The sequence below is a fragment of the Lepidochelys kempii genome, chromosome 1 (genome assembly GCF_965140265.1).
Source record: "Lepidochelys kempii isolate rLepKem1 chromosome 1, rLepKem1.hap2, whole genome shotgun sequence".
NCBI lineage: Eukaryota > Metazoa > Chordata > Testudines > Cheloniidae > Lepidochelys > Lepidochelys kempii.
This window is the reverse complement of record NC_133256.1, coordinates 331,530,647-331,552,971: the sequence shown is the minus strand read 5'-3', so window position 1 is coordinate 331,552,971 and position 22,325 is coordinate 331,530,647. Positions and strand designations below refer to the sequence as shown.

The 22,325-nt window shown below is 43.5% G+C and overlaps 1 protein-coding gene and 1 long non-coding RNA gene across 5 annotated transcripts in view; one reads left to right on the top strand and one right to left on the bottom strand.

The window, feature by feature from the left end:
* Positions 1-907: 907 nt before the first annotated feature.
* Positions 908-21,361, bottom strand: LOC140905388 (uncharacterized). Its single transcript, XR_012156842.1, has 4 exons — positions 20,970-21,361; positions 11,692-11,814; positions 4,369-4,490; positions 908-1,275 (listed from the first exon to the last, which is right to left on the bottom strand). It is a non-coding gene; the product is annotated as an uncharacterized lncRNA (long non-coding RNA).
* CACNA2D1 (calcium voltage-gated channel auxiliary subunit alpha2delta 1) overlaps positions 21,295-22,325 on the top strand; it is a 683,143-nt gene continuing 682,112 nt past the window's right edge. For all 4 annotated transcript variants that reach the window (XM_073328631.1, XM_073328632.1, XM_073328633.1 and 1 more), the window contains exon 1: positions 21,295-21,826. In XM_073328631.1, coding sequence (XP_073184732.1) covers positions 21,732-21,826 — 95 coding nt within the window. In that variant the 5' untranslated portion in view covers positions 21,295-21,731. The remainder of the gene's footprint in view (positions 21,827-22,325) is intronic.

Sequence of the window (22,325 nt, the reverse complement as noted above, 5' to 3'; positions counted from 1 at the left end):
CAAAATTCTCAGTGAACAGGAATTTCTGCTTCTATGTGGCTCTAATTGAGAGCAGTAGACTGTCTCTGGCAGGGGCCAGTTGATAACACCTCTGAAAACTCCTGGTGCACCTAGTCAGTTGTGGAATACAATGTAATATGCAATCAGTTCTTCCCTGACCAGCTTTGCCCCCCTCCCCCGAAGCTTGGCAATCTGATCACTGTTATGTCTGCTTGTATAACCATAGATATCACTGGTCCTAAAACTAGTCAATACTACTCCTATCTGATGGCAGTGAATTCAATAGTCTGACTTCATGCTGGGAGTATTGCTTTTATTTGCCTTCCTCCCACAGCCCAGGAGCCAAGTTAATGTTCATTTGTTTTTGTTTTTTTTAATCAAATGTCTGTCTATTGCCCAAAATTATTTCCTGATTTAGATTTGGATTTAAAACCAGCATGGTTAAAAGGTTTATTGGAAGAGGGCAGGACAGAAAAAAATAGCTGTCTACTGTGGTAGCACAAGCCCTATCATTAAACAGGGGAAAGGAGAAACAAGGTGATCACTGGTGCTGTGGCTCTGCAATCTGTATTCTGCTGAAGATGAATTTATCTCTGCAGGGAGAGAATAGAGAGAGTAAGCAGCTGGGAGAGGATTGTTGAAACAAACCAGGAGCTGGTTGTCCCTGTAGCAGATCTAAGGAGGGAGTTACCCTCTGATTGGCTTACTCTGAGCAAGCTGACCCTTTCACAAGGTGCTGTTTGAGTGTGTAAGTGAAAGGCTCTCAGTGTTGAACTTCTTTTGGGGGCGGGGTGTGTGTGTGTGTTAAACATTTATGTTAATTGTGTACCTGGCAGAATGAAGCCTGAGTAATTTACTCTCACACTTACACACGATGTAACATCTTTTATTTCTCATTTTTTCATGTCCTATGTCTGTAAATTTCAAGGCTGCCTGTCACATGACAGTGGTAGAGAATCAGAAAAAGAGTTCTTCTAGCATCAAAGAAGGAACTTTATTAGAATAACAGAAAGCAGTTATCCTTAAAAATATTCTGCCATGGTGGAGAGCTTCTGCCCACATCCTTCCCCTAGGGCCACCCTACCGGGCTTCCACCAAATATTTTAAGAAACAGTACACATGTACAGATCCTCACAGACCCTTTACCTATGCCCATTACCAATAATGGGGACTGCAAAGGGGGAGCTGAATAGTCAGCATGGTGTTTCTTCATTAAGGTCCTGGGGTCTTTCAAGTATCATGTATCCATTTGCTGTGCATCTGTTTTTATTGCTTCTGTAAAGAGAAGAGAGGTCGGTACCAAGGGAAGGGGATGAGCTGAAGAAATGTAAAAATTAACAAAATGGTATTGAAGGAAGCAAGGGAGAAATATAAGAGTAAAGGAACACATAAAACAAGAAATGAAGGAAAGAAAAATAGCTGAGGGCAAATATGGGCAATACTGTGTTAATAAAGCCATTATACCCTCTCCCCTAGAGATTCTTCACTGAGCTCTTTAAGAAATACTGTGAAGTTAGAAATCTCAGTTGAGGAGTTAAACATAGATCTGGGTTTCAAGTCACACCTGCCCCTGCCCCAGCCTATTTTTCTGGTTTCACAATACACAGGAAAATGTTACCCCCCCCCCCTTTGTTGCTGTATAAAAGATTTAAACAAACAATAAAGGAAAGTGACTGACCATAAGGGGAAATGGAGAACTTGATCATATATAAAACGCTATCAAACGCACAATGTAAACTGGAAAAAAGAAATATGTTTCCTCTGTTGCTTTGGTAATAATCTTAATGTCACTTTCAACAACAGTAGGTAATACGTTTTCAGAAAGAAGTGTTCTTTTTTTTTTTTAAGGGACTGTGGGCTAGATTCACAAAAGGGCTTAAATGCCTCAAGTGGCACCTATGTCCCATAATTAGGCCCCAATAGGATTTACAAAATCCCTGCTCAGTAATACTGTAGGTGCCTAAACTCACTCAGCAACTATTTTTTGCAGTAAAAATTCCCTAGAAGCCTAGGATTCTGCCTGTGCACATACACACTGCAGCCCCATGCCAGGAGTCTGTACACACAAACCCAGGCAATTCACAAATGGGGGGGAAGATAGATGTTCCTCCACCTAACTCTCCTGCACAGCCCAATCTGACAAGCATGCTCAGAATTCACCTACTAAATCAGGCTGCCATAGGTCCAGCCACCACCTCTCAGATGAGTACCCTTATCACTAGGTTGGAGAATATTCTCATGTGGGGTCCCTCAGTCTCTCCTGTTGAAAGTGTTCCACTGTAGATAAATAACGAAAGAGTCATTGGGCCAGAGAGACCAAGTGCAATCATGAGGATGACTCTATAGCCAGCTGGTGAGAAACATCCAGTGCCCTGGCTCCAATACAAAAAACAGCACAGATAGGCGCCTAACCCTAAGAGAAGGTTTGCAGCTGAGAACCCCAAGCAAGAGAGAGGCACTTCCCTGCAGTTTTGATGTAGGCACCCAGCTCCCTGAGGGGTGCGGGGGCTTAGGACACACCTTTTGCTTTGGCTAGCTTAGGTGAGGAGCTGCCTAGAATGCTGGCTTTTCTGGATCCCATTCTGAGGTACCCCTCTCTCCCCACTTGTTCACAAGGGGCGTAGGCACCTAATCAAACTTTGTGAATCCCAGTGGTTTTCTTCCCTCTAGGCGCCTAGAAGTTAGGTGTGGCAACACTCACCAAGTCAGAGTTCCTTGGGGAATCTAGCCCTGTGTCCCTTTAAAAACCAAGCACCTGTGTTTTTCTGCAAATGAGAAAAGGGGAGATGGGAAGCAGATCTGTGGAAATTGGATAGGGGGAAGCTGGTATTATTTGTTTTGTCTCCCATGGGTAGAAACTCTCTTATTGGCCGTTTGAGGATGGGGCTTGACTTCAGCAGTGTCATCATCAGCAAAAGATGTTAATTGGGACGGGTCAGATTTCCAAAGCTATTTAAACACCTATAGATGCAGGTAGGCACCTAAGGGGATTTTCTGAAGTGCCTAAGCAGGTTAGGTGCCAAACTCCTATGGAAGCCAATAGGAGTCAGGCGCCTGACTCCTAAGGCATCTCAATCTTTAGGCACTCAGTACCTCTGAAAATCTGGCCCAAAATTCCCCCCTGGGCAAGATGTATGGCCCCAATCCTGAACTGTAATGTGTGAGTGGAGTGCTGAACTTGCACAGAGTCTCACTGAAATAATTGGGGCTCTGTGGAGAACTGCCTGAATGCTACATAGAATCATAGAATATCAGGGTTGGAAGGGACCCCAGAAGGTCATCTAGTCCAACCCCCTGCTTGAAGCAGGACCAATTCCCAGTTAAATCATCCCAGCCAGGGCTTTGTCAAGCCTGACCTTAAAAACCTCTAAGGAAGGAGATTCTACCACCTCCCTAGGTAACGCATTCCAGTGTTTCACCACCCTCTTAGTGAAAAAGTTTTTCCTAATATCCAACCTAAACCTCCCCCACTGCAACTTGAGACCATTACTCCTCGTTCTGTCATCTGCTACCATTGAGAACAGTCTAGAGCCATCCTCTTTGGAACCCCCTTTCAGGTAGTTGAAAGCAGCTATCAAATCCCCCCTCATTCTTCTCTTCTGCAGGCTAAACAATCCCAGCTCCCTCAGCCTCTCCTTATAAGTCATGTGTTCCAGACCCCTAATCATTTTTGTTGCCCTTCGCTGGACTCTCTCCAATTTATCCACATCCTTCTTGTAGTGTGGGGCCCAAAACTGGACACAGTACTCCAGATGAGGCCTCACCAATGTCGAATAGAGGGGAACGATCACGTCCCTCGATCTGCTCGCTATGCCCCTACTTATACATCCCAAAATGCCATTGGCCTTCTTGGCAACAAGGGCACACTGCTGACTCATATCCAGCTTCTCATCCACTGTCACCCCTAGGTCCTTTTCCGCAGAAGTGCTGCCTAGCCATTCGGTCCCTAGTCTGTAGCTGTGCATTGGGTTCTTCCGTCCTAAGTGCAGGACCCTGCACTTATCCTTATTGAACCTCATCAGATTTCTTTTGGCCCAATCCTCCAATTTGTCTAGGTCCTTCTGTATCCTATCCCTCCCCTCCAGCGTATCTACCACTCCTCCCAGTTTAGTATCATCCGCAAATTTGCTGAGAGTGCAATCCACACCATCCTCCAGATCATAATATAGGACGAGAGCCTATACATTCGTGCTTATGAGACAAACGTATGTATTTGTTCCACATTAAAAAGATAACTCAGGTATGCATTCTTGCAACATCTTGTTATCAAAATTAATTAAAGCTTAACAAAAAATAGCTATACAGCTGCTGTGTCAGCACCCGCCAGATTTCTTCATTAGAAAGTTTGTGGTTATCTGCTCTACTCACTTTTTTCAAAAGTTTGCACACCAACAGTAACTCCAGCTTCTCATTAATTTCTTCTGAACCCCTCTTGGAGTGAATACAAATGATCGATAGCAGACTCTGAAATCTACTGATCAAATCAGCCTCTATAAACAGAAATAGAAAGTAATAGCAGAAGCTCATGATTATTTTTCTCTCTCGCACACAGCCCTTTACAGCACTGCATTTAACAGCATGGAAGCCTGTGCACATGAAAAATAGAACAATTTTTATTTCTAAAAATATTCCCAGTTAAGTATCTCTCGCACAAAATGAAATCACAGTGGAAAACTAGATCAAACAAAGTGGGCAGGTGATAGTCCAGTAGCACAGGATAGTGCTGCAGTAGTTTAGGGGCTTTTACTGGTTTTCATTATAACCTCAGATTTCAGAGGTCATAAGTGAGCCACTGTAGGTTGTATTGGGACGAAACTATAATTTACAAGTTTTCAGGCCATTTCTGGTTTCGCAAAGCAATTTTTAAAGTACTTATGAGAAGAAATAGATTTAAAAAACCAAAAACCTGGCTGCGGATATTCATTCTTTTTTCTAGGTACCACCTAAAAACAGATTTTTAAAAATTCTAGACAGTGAGTTCTTTGTGAAGACTGGTACACTTCTGTTTTTGTTTTTTTTTTCCTATATTTTTCCTTGGAAACACTGGAGAGTATTTCCAGTTGGAAGAAAAAATAGTTACCAAGCAGATGCACTAGCTATTTTCAGAATGCCATTTCCCCGCCACCCCCTCCCCCATCAGCTGTACTGTTGATTATCGCTGCCTAATATTTTCACCCACACATTTAGAAAGCCATAATTTTTAGACTACAATATTCAGGACAGTTGACATCCCACTGTAGTGAGGCTCAGCATTCCGATTACCAGCCTGGTCGCAATTGCCCCTTGAGTTAGAGATTGTAAATCACACATCAAAACATGTGAACATATCAATTAACATTCTGTTGGAAGGAAATCAAGGACAAACATACACTGTGACATTTTTCAATTTTTACTTTAAATAGATATGGAGGTTAAAAACCAGCAATATTTGGCCCTAACTTTTATTTGCCCAATCTCTCTCTCTCTCTCTCTATTATAGCACCATGCTACTGCAATATTGATATGCAAATTCCCATTGATTTTTTTTTTCCCAATGGAGCTTTATTACAAAGAGAAATACTTGGCACTTCAAAACTCTGTGAACATAAATTGGTTAATCCTCACAGCCTCCCCTTTGTTTTTCTTTCCTGGAATCATGTGCTCTCTCTCCTGCCCCATGTACTCTCTCAAGGTTACCCTCTTCCTAGCTTCCCCTTTTCCTCAGGCTTTCCCCCACCTTCCTTCCAAAAACTCTCCCTTGATCCTCTTCCCTTCCTAACCTTAAAGATGGGACCATGGGAGCTTTGTAGGCAGATGCAGGGTGAGATTCACGTTCAAGCAAGGAAAGCACAGCTAAAAGCAGAGGAGTAGCTCCCCCTATTCTCCCTGAATCCAGGAGGGAGCAGCACCTAGCAGAGGTATCCTCTGTGAACTGCCTGCAACAACAGGATCTCTGCCTCTTAAGCCCAGATCCTGAAAGATATTGAGGCACTTAGCTCCCATTCAACTCAATGAGAGCTAGGTGCCTAAATACCTCTGAAGATCTCGGCCTTAGGTTCTGTGAAGCATACCAGCCCATCGAGCAGATGCTGATAGATACATCAGTGCAAACCACTTCCCTGAGAAAGAATGCAAACAAATGACTCTTAAGTTTAGAGGAAAACTGCCAGATCAAATTTACTCCATTTAAAAAGAAGATGTATTAAGAATCTCTTTATTTTTGTACATTTAATTGTTATGCTTTGAACTTTTAATTATTTTTTGGCTAAGAGTCTTAACCTAATGTTCTGATGACACTTTTAAATACCAGCCTGGGGTGTGCATATGCATTTGAGGTGAAATTCACCCCTTTGCCGAACACCAGCACAATGACTATACATCACTTACATTAAGCAATGTATAGGCCAAGTGTGGATCTCTGCACCAGGGTGAAGTTCACTCATGGAGCATGGTCCATGGGAATGGTCCAGGCCGTGCTGTACGTTTCCTGCAGTAGGACCAATGGAGCTTGTTCCAGAGGAAAACATGTAGAATAAGGAAACTTTAATACCTGAAACTATCCTGTGTGACAGGGTCGGGTCAGATGGCTACAGGAGAGTGAAAGAAAGCAGATATATTAGCCCCAGGTTAAGTAGGTCCCTTTTCCCTGGGTAAGGTAACAGGGATGGTTTCAGAACAATCAGAAACTTTCTGGAAACAATTAAGGCAGAGAGGCTGATTAGAACACCTGCAGCCAATCAACAAGCTGCTAGAATCAATTAAGGCAGGCTAATCAGGGCACCTGGGTTTAAAAAGGAGCTCACTTCAGTTTGTGGTGAGTGTGAGCAGCTGGGAGCAAGAGGCGCAAGAAGCTGAGAGTGAGAAGGCATACTACTGGAAGCCTGAGAAGTACAAGCATTATTAGACATCAGGAGGAAGGTCCTGTGGTGAGAATAAAGAAGGTGTTCGGCAGAGGCCATGGGGAAGTAGCCCAGGGAGTTGTAGCTGTCATGCAGCTGTTACAGGAGCGACTGTAGACAACTGCAATCCACAGGGCCCTGGGCTGGAACCCAGAGTAGAGGGCGGGCCCGGGTTCCCCCCATCCCTCCATCCCCCCAACTGCCTACTTGATACTGGAGGAGTTGAACTGGACTGTGGGTTCCACCAGAGGGGAAGGTCTCTGGCCTGTTCCCCAATCTACTAGGTGGATCAGCAGAGACTGTGGGGATTGTTCTTCTTCCTTTCCCCATGCTGGCCAGTGATGAGGCTAACTGAGTGAATGGCAGATTTGAGCCATGAAAGTGGCCAAACTGAGGGCTGCCGTGAACCTCTGAAGCGAGAAAATCCACCAATAAGCGCAGGACCCACCAAGGCAGAGGAGGAACTTTGTCACACCTCCCTTTGGAGCCTTGAGAAAGAGGCATATGGAACTGTGTGGAAGGAGAATGAAAACTCTAAGGAAGATTTCCTATCACTTCTGTGGAGGGAACCAGTACATCTCATATTGCCATAATTTCTTTTTGGTGTCTGTGTACCACAGCTCTCTGGACAGCATAAGAGGCCTACTCTAGTGCGTGTGTGTGTATATATAAAACAAGTGTGTATAAATCAAGAATTGTGCTGGCTGTGTGTAGTTACTGTATCTACGAGGTCTGAAACAGTACTGGTCACAAGTTTTTCAACAACAAGTTGTTCTCCTTGAAATCAAAATGTTCCACAGGCAAATGTCAACTTTGATTAATTTTTTTTAAATTTCTTTTTCAGAAGCAAATTTAGAAATGTCAATTTGAAAGTAAATGTCTTGTTTCAAATTGACATTTCATATCAAAATGTCAAAAGGTTATATTTTGATTGGAAATGTTGAAATTTGTCATTTCCGTGTTGTCCAATTAGTATTTTATGGAGCTTTTCGTTCTGCAAAAAATCTCAGCATTTTCACCTTTTGTACTGATTCAGGTTGAAAACAAATCTCAGAACATGACTATTTCTTGTGGGATGGAAGTGCCAGACAGCTCTGGTCTGAAATATTCTACCTGTCAGAGTTTGGAAGACTTCTCAGTTAGCAGCATCTGGAGTTTGGTTGGAGAACAGACCTTGAGATGGAGTGAAATGGTTGCAGATTATAGAAGGATTTACTGTGTTAGCTTGATTCATTTTGCTGTTTATCTTTTGCGCTTAAAGTCAGCGTAGCTGATTTTAAAAGATGTATTTGGATTCTGGGACATGCAACCATTTGGTAACTTTTGATGACCAGCTCACAGAGAGCATAGTTCCTACTACTTCTACAATTAACAGATTATTTCATAACTGATACAAGCCTGTGTTTGTGGAACTTAAGTTCTTGGGTTTGTAGCCTTGCTGGAACCACAAAGTCCTGTGTGTCTGTAGAATCACTTCAGTGTGTATGTTGAGAGAACCAGTGAGGCTACAGAGTGATAGCTTTTTATGGCCATGAGTTCAAGGTGGCTGTTTCTCATGAAGGAGTTAGGCACGTTGTGTGAAACAAATTGAAATAACTGCTAAATTAAAGGAATCTAAAGCCCAACTCCCACTGAATTAGTTGGGTGCATAACTCCCTTGGGCACTTCTGAAAATCCCAATAAAAAATTTCATAGCCCTCTACATCATCACATGTTGCATTTTGATTATCTTGCATGTTAAATTATTTTTGTATGTCATTTTTTGGTGTGCATATCTTCTTTCCCCTTTACACATATTTCAGTTGCTTCCCCAATTTCTTTTAAGTATGTTAGTTACTATGGAAACAACACTGGAGTTGGGAGTGGCAATAATTAGTGATGTCTGCAAGTGCAGGGTAAAGTCAATGTATATAATTAGGCCTCGAAGCCACAGTGGGCTTTGTGTAGCTGGCGTCCCAGGGTCTGACTGGGCACAATTTATTCCAAGATGGGGGCCTTAGCATTCTATATCATGATTTTTGAAATAGTTGTGGGGGGGATTAATTAATGTAAATGAATGAATGACATTATTAGAGGGTTGAGTGGGGTGTGAATCAGGCCAGGGGTTGGACTTGATATGTATTATGGGTGCACATGAAGGATGTGCTGTACACTTGCAGCAAGCATAAAAAATTGTCTTCCTACTGCACTGTCAGCTTGAAATGTGACTTTTAAATTCCTTCCTTCATTTTAATGATAGATATCAGGGCTGGTCAGAGACACACATTTATCTGCAGCTGTTTTTATCTTTGATTCTTTAATTGGCAATTTTTAAGATTACCAAGAAGCTTTTAAAATAAAGATTTTAAATAAAACTCAAAAAGGCTGAGAGAACCTGCTTGCCATGGGCTTCCTCAGAGAAGGAACGTTTATTATCTCTTAAATGTATTTTGTTTGTTTTGTCTTATTGGTCCTTTTGCTGCTGCTCCCCCTACCAGACCTTGTCTATGCACAGAAGTTATACCCCTTTAACTTAAATTAGTATTCAAATTAGTGCAAAATCCTGTGTGAGCACTCTTATTTCAGATTATTATTTTGGTTTAGCTTAATCCATTTATATACCAGGTTAGGCTAAACGGAAATATGCCATTCTTAACCCAAAATAAGTGTGTCTCTTTGTAATGGGGTTGAGGCAATATTATGTGTAAATCTATCACACTCCACTTCTTCCTGTTTACCTCTTTGCTGAAGCACAGGTCAGATTTCTGTCTTTTCAGAAAGTATTACAGAGTTAAACCTCAGGACTATTGTATGGACAATCCTGACCAGTAGGTGTTAATAGTTCCCAGTCTACTTCAAAGTGAGAGTACCCTACAGTTTATTAGTAAACCAACATTGTAAACAGAATAAAGTATTATAAATAGGGTTTGGAATATTACAGCTTTCCCCAAAATTATTAGATGGTAAATGTGTTCCTTTTACAGACGTCCCCTTTGTTGCTGTTGCATATATTTAAATATAAGGTTCCAACATAACATTGGACTTCTATATTGTAGCACACACAAGAAAACACACTATCCTCTGATGTTATTCCAAAGATGGCTTCTCAGTCTTTATAGTGTGACCAGAATGTGTCACCTGGACTCTTCGGCGTTTGAGAAGAATGGCAGCATCTCAGTCCTTTCAAATGCTTCAGAATCCTGTCAGCACACAAAGCTTTGGGGATCTCCACAGTTAAGCATTCCAACCCTTGGGATAATAGGTGACTAGTCTTCATTTTGCTGATGAAATGGAAATCTGGAGCCTTTATCCAAAGCGGTAGATGGGACCCACACAGCAGACACATCTTAGTCCTGATCAATCAGCTGCTTCAGCCACAGGGTTGTCTTTAGCTCCTATGCTTATAACCATTCTCCCCCTGCCCACACGCTGTTTTGTTTGGCTCAGTCCTCAAATGGTGAATGTATTCCTTGCTCACAATAAAAGTTTCACAACATTCCTTGCTCACAATAAAGACTTCTTATACACATTTGGAAATGCTACTTAGCATGTTAGTAATCACCGCACCCTAGTTCTGGATGTTCCAGGACTGTTCTAACTGAGTTGCCCATCCTACTCTCTCTCCATCTTTGCAGAGACACAATATTTCAACTATGATCCATCTCTCTTCCCCATTGCTTCTCCCCCTTTCTTTGCACTAAAAATAAATAAATGCTATAGTATAAACCATGTAGGTCACACATGCACAAACTTAACACCAATTTAACAAACACTTTTTAGTTAAAGCAGTACTAGCATGTGTAGGCCAGGCACGCACCTGTCTCCACCTTTCTCTCCCTCCCCTTTGCTATCTACTCTGAGCTCCTATTTACTTTCACCATTTCCTTGTCACTCTCTTTTTCTTCCTACATTCTTGCTTCCCCTTTAACTCTTACTTTTCTTCTTGTCTCACTTCTATTCATCCTCTGCTCCATCCCACTCTTCATCTACTCTTTTTCATCTCTCTCTTCCATATCACCTTTTCCCCTTTGGTGAATGCTCATTACCATACTTCAATGTCCTGAAAGCAGAATCAAAGTTCAAGGGGTGAGGTGGAGTGAAGGAGGAGTAAAAAAGAAGCAGCTGAGCACTATCAGTGTTCAGCCTTGAACTCTATGGCCGTAGGCCACAGAACCATGGTAAACTTTGTAAAATCATCTGTGTAATGATGGCCAAAGACCTATTATGGTTCTAATAATAGTTCCTCTTTTTTAAAAACATTCTTATAAATGGATTTATATCAGTGGTGGTCTCCAAACTTTTGAGGGTCGCACCCCTCCTTACCCCTGTCTATGCTTCCCCACTCCCCTGGAGCCAGAGCTGGGAGCGGGGCCATGGCTCCCTGGGGTGTGGGGAACAGGACAAAGGGGCTGAGGCTTGGCCCGCAGTAGGGGGCAGGTCTGGGGCTGGGGCTTACCTCATGCTTCAGTGACTGTAGCTCACATATATCATTCCCATTCTTGAGAAGTAGAAGTTCTGCAACACCTACATACAATGAACGGGATTAACATTCTCAATGCTTATTGAACTCACTAGGAGCTGTTCACTGATTTCAATGATCTTTGAATCAGGCCCAAAGAAAGCTACTATTGAACTGATCCAGCATTTCTTCTCACTGACTTCAGGAAAAGCAGTGGTGAGCACCCTGAACTCCCACTCTGGCAAGGTGACCAACCCTGGCAGAGCTGTCCCAAAGACTCCTATTAATTACAGCAAGAGGCTGTCTGGTGCAATATTATATATTAAAAACTACAGCCAAGTTCCTCATCAAATGATGCACTGATCACAACAATACCATATTACTCCTGGCATGCAATATCTTCCTTATGCAGCTCCAAAACACGGGGCTTGAGAGGCTAAGCACATCAATTTTTCCATTTGTTCAGCAGTCCAGTGGTGGCTAGAGTAAAGGCCTGATCTGGAAATAAGACATACATTTTTGAATAGGGTAATTAGCCATTGGCACAATTTACAAATGGCATGGTGGATTCTTCAGCACTGACAATTTTAAAATCAAGATCGGATATTTTTCTCAAAAATATGCTCTTGGAATTATTTTTGGGAAGTTCTATGGGCTGTGATATACAGATGGTCAGACTAGCTCAGGGGGCGCCAACCTTCGGCATGCAGCCTATCAGGGTAATCCGCTGGCGGGCCCTGAGACATTTTGTTTACGTTAACCGTCCGCAGGCAAGGCCCCCCGCAGCTCCCAGTGGCCGCGGTTCGCCGTTCCCAGCCAATGGGACTGCGGGAAGCTGTTTTCTCCTAATGTTTATAGTTATAGGGCAAACCCTTAAATATTACATGGGATATAGATAGTTTAAGTGAGATTTATGCATGCAACAACTCACAAGAGTCAAAACACTAAATACATTTTTATAAATTTAATAGCTACTTTATTAAGACTAACCCACAAGTGAGCCAGACTGGTTTCCAGCTATGTGTTTGTCAGTGGCCAGTGAGGCCTAAGGGCCTTGGCATGAGCTGCCCAGCATCACAACACATACACACAGTTTGTAAGTGGAGGTGATGTCTAGGACACAAAATGTGTAACATGATATTACCTTGCATCTTGGTAGTCCCGGTAGTCCATCTCACCTGGAATTTATTCCACCCCTTAAAGAGACCCTTTTATATCGCATGCTGCATACTCATTTTAAAATAGAATTGGCCTTCTTCACAATGGCATTACACTGCGTACTCATCTTCCGTCTTCCTCTGATGTGCCTAATGGAATGGAGCCCTGACATGGTAAAGACTTCTAGGCACTACACCATGTTAGATTTTGGGAACGATGATGTTGATTTATCTCATTGAAAGAGGTTTCTAAATAATAGATCCCTACTTGACCTGTAGATGGGGCTTTGTTTTTTCTCAGGAATGTTATCTTTTATCTCGGGTACTTAAATGTCCCCTATTACTGTACTATCAATGTACTTATCCTCACAACACCCCTGTGAGATAGGGAAATGCTCTTACATGCATTTTACAGATGCAGAGGTAAGGCTCAGAAACACAGTGATTTGCCCAAGCTTGTACAGGAAGTCTACCATAGAGCAGAGAACTGAACCCAGGGTCCTGGGGTAGCAGGGTAGCATTGCACTGTCCTTTTTGTATTTTGCTATTTTAAACTCATCTTTTTCTTTGGCCTGCCGAATGTTCCAAATGATCCCAATTTCTCTGTATTTTACGTGGGTTCTATAGAAATTGTGCAAAACCTCAGAAACAATTTCAAAATTCTCCACCATTTCTCCTAAACCACAACAGTGGGATCAAACTGTTCTCAGAGAGTCTCCAATGCAGAGTGGTATCCATAAGCTGCTTTTTTAAAGGGCTGCACACTGAATCACAGTACAGTGGGAAGAGCTGCATCCAGGTATCTCCTTTTCTGGGGTAAATTTGCTGTATTTTGGCTCTGCAGATCACTGAGTCTGCTAGGAGCTTCTTTGAGTGAAGAGGTTTTCTTTTGTTTTTTTTTTAACCAATTAATAATAATAGTTAGTTTTCTGATTAAATGAACTTTGTCTAGGAGTTTCATAAGCATCTGAGTGACTTTATGCTCCTTTTCAAAGCCCCACCCATAAAACATAAGGGCAAGACTGTGGATTTAATTTGGGTTGGGTGGGGATGATGGGTTTGAGAACACCTGTGCATTGCCAGCTTCTGACTGGTATTGTGCATGATCTAAGTACAGACCCTCCGGGAGTACCGGGAAAATGTATGCAGTAGCTTTTACCGAGTGTGGCACTCTCCTCTCAGTGGCCCAGGTGTGATGGTAGAGGGCAGCAGGGTCATGGCTCAGGCCTTGCTTCGCAGCTTCCCCTGTTTTTGTGTCATTGTGTATATGGTTGTGAGTGCAAGTGTGAATGAAGTGGGCGTCTAGTACAGCTGTCACTACCAGTTTTCTGAAGTTCTTATGCACCAGGAGCCTGATCCAAAGTGGGAATCCCCCATTAATTTCAGTGGGCTTTGTATGAGGCTGTAGGAGCACAAAGGCTAGGCAGAGTCCTGGTCCCTGCACAGAGGCTTAATGGAAACAGAAGGAAGATCTTTGTACCCTACCACCTGAGCACTCCTACAAGGCAAGGCAGAATCGAGAAATGTGCTGGTATTTCATCCCTGATGACGTGCTGTTGCTCTACGTTTTGTCTGGACATCCCAGCAAATGCCAGACTGTTTCAAAAATTAACTATGGAGCTTCTCCAGTCTATACCAGCTGAGGCTCTGGCCCCATGTCCATAGACCTAGGATACTCTCTCAAAACCTGCAGTTTAAGAGAGCCCGTTGCAGCAGCGTGGAAGAGCCAGGGATGGCACACTTCTCCAGAGTGGAGTGTACAAGCTTTTTGCAGACAGTCTGGCTCTAAGAAACCATCTCTATTCATAATTATTTGCAAACAAAACAGCCATTCTGTGTCAAAGTATGTTTGACTGTATCTTACACTGGGAATGAGGAACAAGACTACCCTGATTCTTATTACTTCCTTTCAAAAAGCAATGGCCGTAGAGCATGAGTAAAGGTGGCTCTGCCATTTGGAGCATACCTCTGACATTAATAAGATGTATCAAGGGGCTGCGCTATATTCTATTTACTTACATGGGATTACTCTTGACTTTAAAACCAAAGCAGCTCTACATATTATTTAAAATTATGCTTCAGTCCAGTACTCTGACTTCTCTCTTGATGTTGTGTTTTCTGTCTTAAGTCCTATAACTGGGATTTCTCTGCTTAAAAAGCATTGTAAGGCCCTGATTCTCCACTCCCATAGGCTGGACACCCATGTGACTCCCTTCACTTCAGGGGAGTTACTCCTGATGTATGCATCTGGAAAGTGTATGAAGGCAGTAATAATAGTAGTAGTAAAATTCAGTGGTCCATCTTCCCATCTCTAATTGGGGTTATGAAGTCAGGATGTATTAGACCTGATCCTGCTCTCACAAAAGTCAATGATAAAACTTCTATTGACTTAAATGAGCCCATTGGGCCAAACTATGCTCCCATTTACACAGGTGTAAACTCACCAACTCCCTTACACAAGTGTAAATAAGAGTAGAATTTCTGTAAATCGGTTTTCTGCCACAGATTTCCTGAATGACCTTGGGCCTTTTCTGTGTCTCTGTTCCCTATCTGTAATGATGGTAATCTATGGGTAGTGCAAGAATATATACATTAAAGATTGTGAGGCACTCAAATAATATGGTAATGGAGGTCATGTAAATATCAAGGATAGATAAGATAGATAGAATATGGTGCATTGCCTAAAATATATATAGGGCCTGATTCTCCTCTTGCTTCCACTGGTGTAAATCAGGAGTAGCTAATCTCCCGTCCCTGCCATATGCATTATAGTGAGTATATTGATAGATCAGAGTGCCGTAACATTCATTACCCTTCTCCTTGGTCCCTATCTTTCTCAGTTCTTTAGATTTCTCCTGTGGGCACACATATAACTCCCCTAGCCCAATCCTCTTGTTTTCTAGAACTTATAGACTTTTAGGTCAGAAAGAACCATCGTGATCATCTAGTCTGGCCTCCTGCATATTGCAGGCCACAGAGCCTCACCTACATATTCCTGGAATAGACCCCCAACCTCTGGCTGAGTTACTGAAGTCCTCAAATCATGGTTTAAAGACTCACAGTTACAGAGAATCCACCATTTACACTAGTTTAAACCTGCAAGTGACCTGCACCCCATGCTGCAGAGGAGGGCAAAACACCCACAAGCTCTCTGCCAATCTGACCAGAGGGAAAATTTCTTCTTGACCCCAAATATGGCGATCAGTTAGACCCTGAGCATGTGGGCAAGACCCACCAGGCAGATACCTGGGAAAGAATTCTCTGTAGTAACTCAGAGCCTTCCCCATCTAGTGTCCTGTTTAAGGCCATTTGGGATTTTTGCTACTGAAAGTCACTGATGGGACTGCCTACAATGGCATATGACCTATCATACCATCCCCACCATAAACTTATCAAGCTCACTTATCAAGACTTTCCCTGAGACAAGCTGCTCTCATCTCAACCTATCTCCACCTCAGTTTGAGTTCCACTTTCTGTAATACACAAATACTTCCACCTCGTTCCCCTCCTGCTCAGTGACCACTCGACAGTACAACAGTTCAGAATCCCATCTTCTCGCTATAATTTCTCCACCTCAGTCCTTCTCCCTCCTTGTTGACCCACCTACTCCATTTCCAGCTACTGCTACCAGCTCAACCCCCCAAAACCCAAACAAAAGGTTTAAATGGGTCAATTGACATGGATCCATTATTACTTTTAATATGATCCTTGTTTATGCTTTCTCCAACTTGCTTGGCTTGCAGCGTGAAGACTTACGTAAGGTAAGATTTTTTTAGGATCTTTGAAACAATAAAACATTACTTGACTCAGGATTGCATACAGAAACCATCTGACTTGAAAAGTCCATGCTAAAAACAAAACCTTTTGTTTACATTGCAAGAGCATGAAGAAATATCTAAGACTTCAATCCTGCAAAAACTTATGTGGGCAAGCAACTTAAGGCCCCCAAGCCTTCCCATCAAACTCAGTGGGAACTCGCCTGAGTAGAATTACTCATGTGCATAAGTGTTTCAAGATCAGGCCCCAAATTGGTAAGCATTTTACATCCTCATAATCTGTAGCACAAACAGTTATTTATTTAATAAAACAAATGAAATAAATAGTTGGAAGGTTTTAAATATCAAACACTCCTGGAGTTTGTGCAAATGCATCATTCACTCTGAGTCAGGGTGGATCTTGCATCTTGATTTTCAGATTCAGAAAAATGCAAGAATTCAAAATATACCACCAAGCTTCACTTGGTTTTGAAGCAAAACCATGACTCAACTTCAGGTTTCTTCAACACCGGGCTCAGTGCCAAGAATGGTTGTAAATGTTGCAATGTTTTCAGGCTGAATCTGGAATATCATGGCTCTGATCCTTACGGTGAGGTCCATGTGGGTGGATCCCTGCACCCCATGCCCCTCAAATGGGGCTATGCACAGGCACAGCGGTCTGCCGATATGGAGCTTGTTGCAATTGTGGGGTTCAAGTTTGTAATGAAACCTCAAGCTCACCAAGCTGTTCCTGTTTTGTTAGCACCATACGCAGCTCTGTCCAGTTCTAACCTTCAACGAATTTCACCACGGAGTACATATTTATAATCAGGTTATAACAGAAACCTGCCCTTATAGTGACACAGCCAAAGTTGGAAGGCCTCAGACATAACCAGCTTTGAATCTAGATTGTGATTTAAACCACCAGCCCCAGGCCTGGACCCTTGCATGGGCTAGCCAGGCTTTAAGTCTGGGGGCAGAGAAATAAGATGGTGCTACATTCGTGTTTACTTCCCCTGGAGCAGGAGAGTGGAAAATAAGCACAGCCTTGGTTCCCCTGATTAACACAGCTAAGAGTTCACTTGAGTAATTCTACTCTTCCGGAGCTGCCCTCAGCTGCTGCTGCCTACTTGTTTTCTCCAACATGGAGGAGCATGACAAAACACCCAGCCTCAGAGTGTTAATAGAGCCACAGTCCTTGGAGCAGGAGTGGGGGAGCAGAGACCCCCCAGAGCTGACACAGATGCACTGCTTCTCCACATAGACTCCTGCATCTCTTAGAGAGACCCATACAGTCTGGGAGCAGCACCCACTTCCTGATCCAGAAGTGGCATCCCCCTCTCTTCCCTCTTCCATTGAAACAGTGAGATAAATACTAAAGCCCTATGGGCCTCCACTTCAGCCTAATGGCATCTGCTCAGCTCCTGATTGTGCAGGGCTTCCAAAGACTCCCTCTGCTACCCGATGTCAATGGACACCATGCTTCTCTTCCCTTCACCTCCCCTCCTTTCAATTCACCCCGGCTAACTCATCCCATCCCTGCCATTCCCATCTCTTCCCATACCTTGGCAAGCCAAAAAGAAAATAAAAGAATCTTCTATAAATAAAAGGAAAGAAACACCCTCCCCCACCCCAATTTGATATCTGTGTATAATCAGGGAGCTAATAGGACATATTCCGGTCATCACCCTAATCCTTCTGTCCTGATCTGTACATGAGTGCAGTCAGTTATCGGATAGGGGCTTTAGTCTATCTTTGGCCTCCAGCCTGCAATGAGCTTTATGCAGACCTTGCCGCCTGTATGGAATTCATTGCAGAAGAGGGCCTTAGCTTGTAATCTCTTCAGGGTGAGTATCTTGCTCTGTGTTTGTACGGGGCTTAGAATGGATCTGGATGCTGATTGGTGCCTTTGGGGTATTACTGTATTAGAAGGAGCAATAATACTTCTACTTGTATTCTTTCCAGTTGTTCACTACTTTGATTATTATTTATTTATATTGCAATAGCACCTAGGAGCTCTGGTCATGGACCAGTGCGCTAGGCCCTGTACAAGTACAGAACAAATTACAAGTTTCAGAGTAACAGCCGTGTTAGTCTGTATCCGTAAAAAGAAAAGGAGTACTTTGTGGCACCTTAGAGACTAACAAATTTATTAGAGCATCAGCTTTCGTGAGCTACAGCTCACTTCATCGGATGCATCCGATGAAGTGAGCTGTAGCTCACGAAAGCTGATGCTCTAATAAATTTGTTAAGTCTCTAAGGTGCCACAAGTACTCCTTTTAAAACAAATTACATTGTTATAGTGGGGTCAGGGTCTGATCCTGGAAGTTATTTGTATTACCATTACTATAATTACTTATTTTTACCGTTGCTGCCCTAATGAGCTGCACAGATGACAAATGCTGTGTTAGAAAGCTTAAGAATATGATGTTTATGTGGAAGAAATTAATCCCATGTCACTTTGTGCATCTGGCTTTGTTTGCTCTATCATTCCCCCTTTTGCCTTAGTTGCTCATTTGTCTCTTTCACGTCAGCATTGCCAACCCCAAGTGTTCAAAAATCACAAGTTAAGGCACCAAAATCAGGAGATTGGCTTAAAAATCACTGTATTATAAATGTAATTTTGATGGGTTTTTTAATTCTTCTAATGTTTGAGCCTCCTGGGGGTCACATTTTCAAGCTTTTCTCTGCAATTATCAGGACTAAAAACTTAACTTTTTTTAAAAGTGGAAGCTGAGATGCTTACATAGTCACATGACCCCAGGAGTTGGGTTCTTGAGAAAAACACGAAATATGAGACTCAACAAAACTGAAGATGGCTGAAAGTTTTACTTCAGTGCTAAGGTGGGTCTGAAACAGTCTTTTTTATGACCAAGGGGTTATGACCACCCTGCTCTTTCCATAGTGCTAAATGGAAAAGAGTCCTAGCTAGATAGGAGGGAAGTCTCAGAGGTGGGGATATTCTAATATAGCAAATCCAATGAGTTAACAGTGACTATGTTCAACAGAAGCAAAGAATAGGTGGAACTAAGCTGCATTAGTTTAGAATAATTAAAATGAGACTGGACAAAACTCTCAGGTATCAAACCGATGCATGATACATATAGACAAGGCAAATAGCACTACAAATGCACAGTAAGGCAGAAATTCTCAAAGTGTGGTCTGTGGAGTATTTGCTGCAAGTTGTTTTAGAGAGCTGGCTGATCACATGAGTAGAAGGATGGTCTGGTGGTTAGAGCACAGGGCTGTGATTTGGGACACCTGGGTTTAATTCCGTGATTTGTCACAGATTTCCGGTGTGATCTTGGGCATGCTGCTTAGTCTTTCTGTGCCTCAGTTTCCCAACTGTAAAATGGACATAACAGCACTGCCGAACTTCACAGGGGTATAGTGGGCTAAACAGATTCTGAGGTGCTCAGATACGAGGGTAAAGGGAGCCATATAAATACTGAAGATAGATGTTGCTAGCACTAAGAAAAGGAGGACTTGTGGCACCTTAGAGACTAACCAATTTATCTGAGCATGAGCTTTCGTGAGCTACAGCTCACTTCATCGGATGCATACCGTGGAAACTGCAGAAGACATTATATACACAGAGACCATGAAACAATACCTCCTGCCTCCTCAGTTCTATGTGTCGGATTGTTTTTTTGGTTTATTTTAAAGTTTGATGAAATTAAAAATAATTGTCATTGTTCTTCTACCTGTTCTATTAAATATCCATGACACATTTCCCCACTGTTCCTTTACCTTGTAAAATAATTGTAGTTTCCATGGGGATGTTACTGATGATGAATGGGGTAGTGGGAGAGGCTGCTTTGCAGGACTGTGAAAGGAAGAGGTGGTGGCTCCTACTGGAGCATAGACAACTTTTTTGCGGGTGGGTAGAGTTAACATATAAAATAACTGTTGAATCTCACTTTAATTAGTAATATTTTATTATGACTAAATTTGTCCGCTTGTAATACAGCAAAATAAACAAGCTTCTATTCCAAACTAAGTTTTCTTCATTTAATAACTAAATCCTGAAATTTTTAGCAGGGATAAAGCCCCTTCCTAGCTCCCAGTTGTCTATATCCTTGGCTCTAAGATGATTTCTGAGTTCAAATGTTGTGAGGCAAGGTGCATGGGGTATTATCTTTTATTGGATCAACTTCTGTTGGTAAGAGAGACAAGCTTTTGAGCTTACACTGCGCTCTTCTTCAGGTCTGGGTTCTGTGTAGCTGGCAATCTTGTCTCCGTCGCTAACAGAAGCTGGTCTAAGAAAAGATATTACCTCACCCACTTTGTGTCTCTAATATCCTGGGACCCACAAGCTTACAACACTGCACGCTTAAAATGTGGCAAACACACTGATCAAATCTGGTCTTGTCCTGGGAAGGAAATAGGTGGAAGGGGCCAGGTTATCAAAAGTGCCGCGCTTAGCACCCATAATTGGAAACCGATTTTCAAAAGAGCCCCCCAGGGGAGCTGGTGAAGGCTGAGCCCAGCACTTCTAAAAATCAGGCCAACTTCCATGGGGAGCCTAAATGGAAGCTACTGAGTAAGGGGGGCAGTTTGCCTAGTAGTAGCCGAACTTGCAGGGTTCTCTGAAGGGGGAAACACCCTCGCAAGGGCTGCCAGCGAGAATCAGAGCCAGGCAGCCGCCCGGGAGGTGCCGAGACCCAGCCGCACACGCCCAGGGTGCCGCTAGCGACAAGCCCGGCGAGGCTTGCGAACAGGGGGCGAGCAGGAGTCTCACCTGATTCTGCGCTGCAGTTCCCAGGCTGCCTGGGCTCCAGCCCAGGGCCAGTCAATAAAACAAAGCAGAAAGTGCGTTGCGGAGCAAACCAGGGCCGGCTCGGAGCCTGGCCTGCGAGGCTGCCTTGTGCAGGGCTTTCTGGCATGTGGCTGGCTGGGGCCAGGCACCATCTCTCTCCCTCCCCCCCGAGCTCGGGAGATCAGATGCTGACTTTGGGAGTTCCTCCTATTCCTTGTATGGAAAGCGGCTCCCCATAGGGCTCGCCGAGACTCATCTGACACCTTCCCCCGCTGTGACTTTCCCCAGCTTCCCTTTTCTTCTTGCTCGTAGCAGGGAAGCAAAGGAGAAATCTCCCAGCCTCTGCTGCTTCCCACAACTCACCCGCTCCAGCAGCCCCCACGCCCGCCGCCTCCGCCTCCTCCCTCCCCTCCCCTCCTCCGCAATCGGGAATAAATCAGAGGAGGAGAGACCCAGGCGCGCCAGAGCGAGCGGAGATCTGTTCCGAAAGTAGCCCTGATGGCGGCGGATCGGATGGAGCCGGAGCTGCTGCTGGAGTAGCGGAGAGCCCCCTGGATCCCCCGCTCCACCCACAGATCTCAGTCGGTCTCCTCCCCACCCTCCGCTCCGCTCCGCTCCCTGCTGCTGTGCCCATCGCTCGGAGAAGGGGGGGCACTTTAAAAAAAAACAAAACAACCCCCCACTCATTTAATTTTATTATTTGTTCCGTCTCCGCGACTGGGGGATCGATCTTCGATCAGGAAGATGGCTGCTGGCTGGCTGCTAGTCTTCAGTCTGACACTTTTCCAGTCCCTGGTGATGAACCTGTCCTCGGAAGGACCGTTCCCTTCTGCCTCAACGTAAGTCCCACCTGAGTTTCGGTCTGGACTGATCTATATATATCTATAGATATATATATAGATATAAAAATTGGGTGGTGGGAAAGGAAAGCGTTTCACTGGGAAAGTGTTTGTGTGTTTGGGAGAGGGTGACGACTGTAATTTGCAGGAGAGTTCTTCCTGGGGGTTGGGGGAGCCCCGATAATAAAGTGGTAATTGGGGTACACTGCAGGATTTTGGCTGCTTTTCTTTTAAAGATCCAGGCTCTCCAATAGATGGTCACCGAGAAGAGAGAGAGAGAGGAAGACCAGGGAGAGCCAAGTACTGTACTTTTGAGTCAAGGGATTGGCATGAGAGCAACACTCAAGAGCAGATCCCAGTCTCTAAATATACCCCCAGCCGTTTAGCTGTGCTAAGAGGAAAGTTTCTAGTTGCACACATTCCCCTCTCCCCGCCCCCACCAACTTCAGTGGTTATTTGTTTGCCTGGAATTTTAACACTTTCTATATTTTAAAAATAC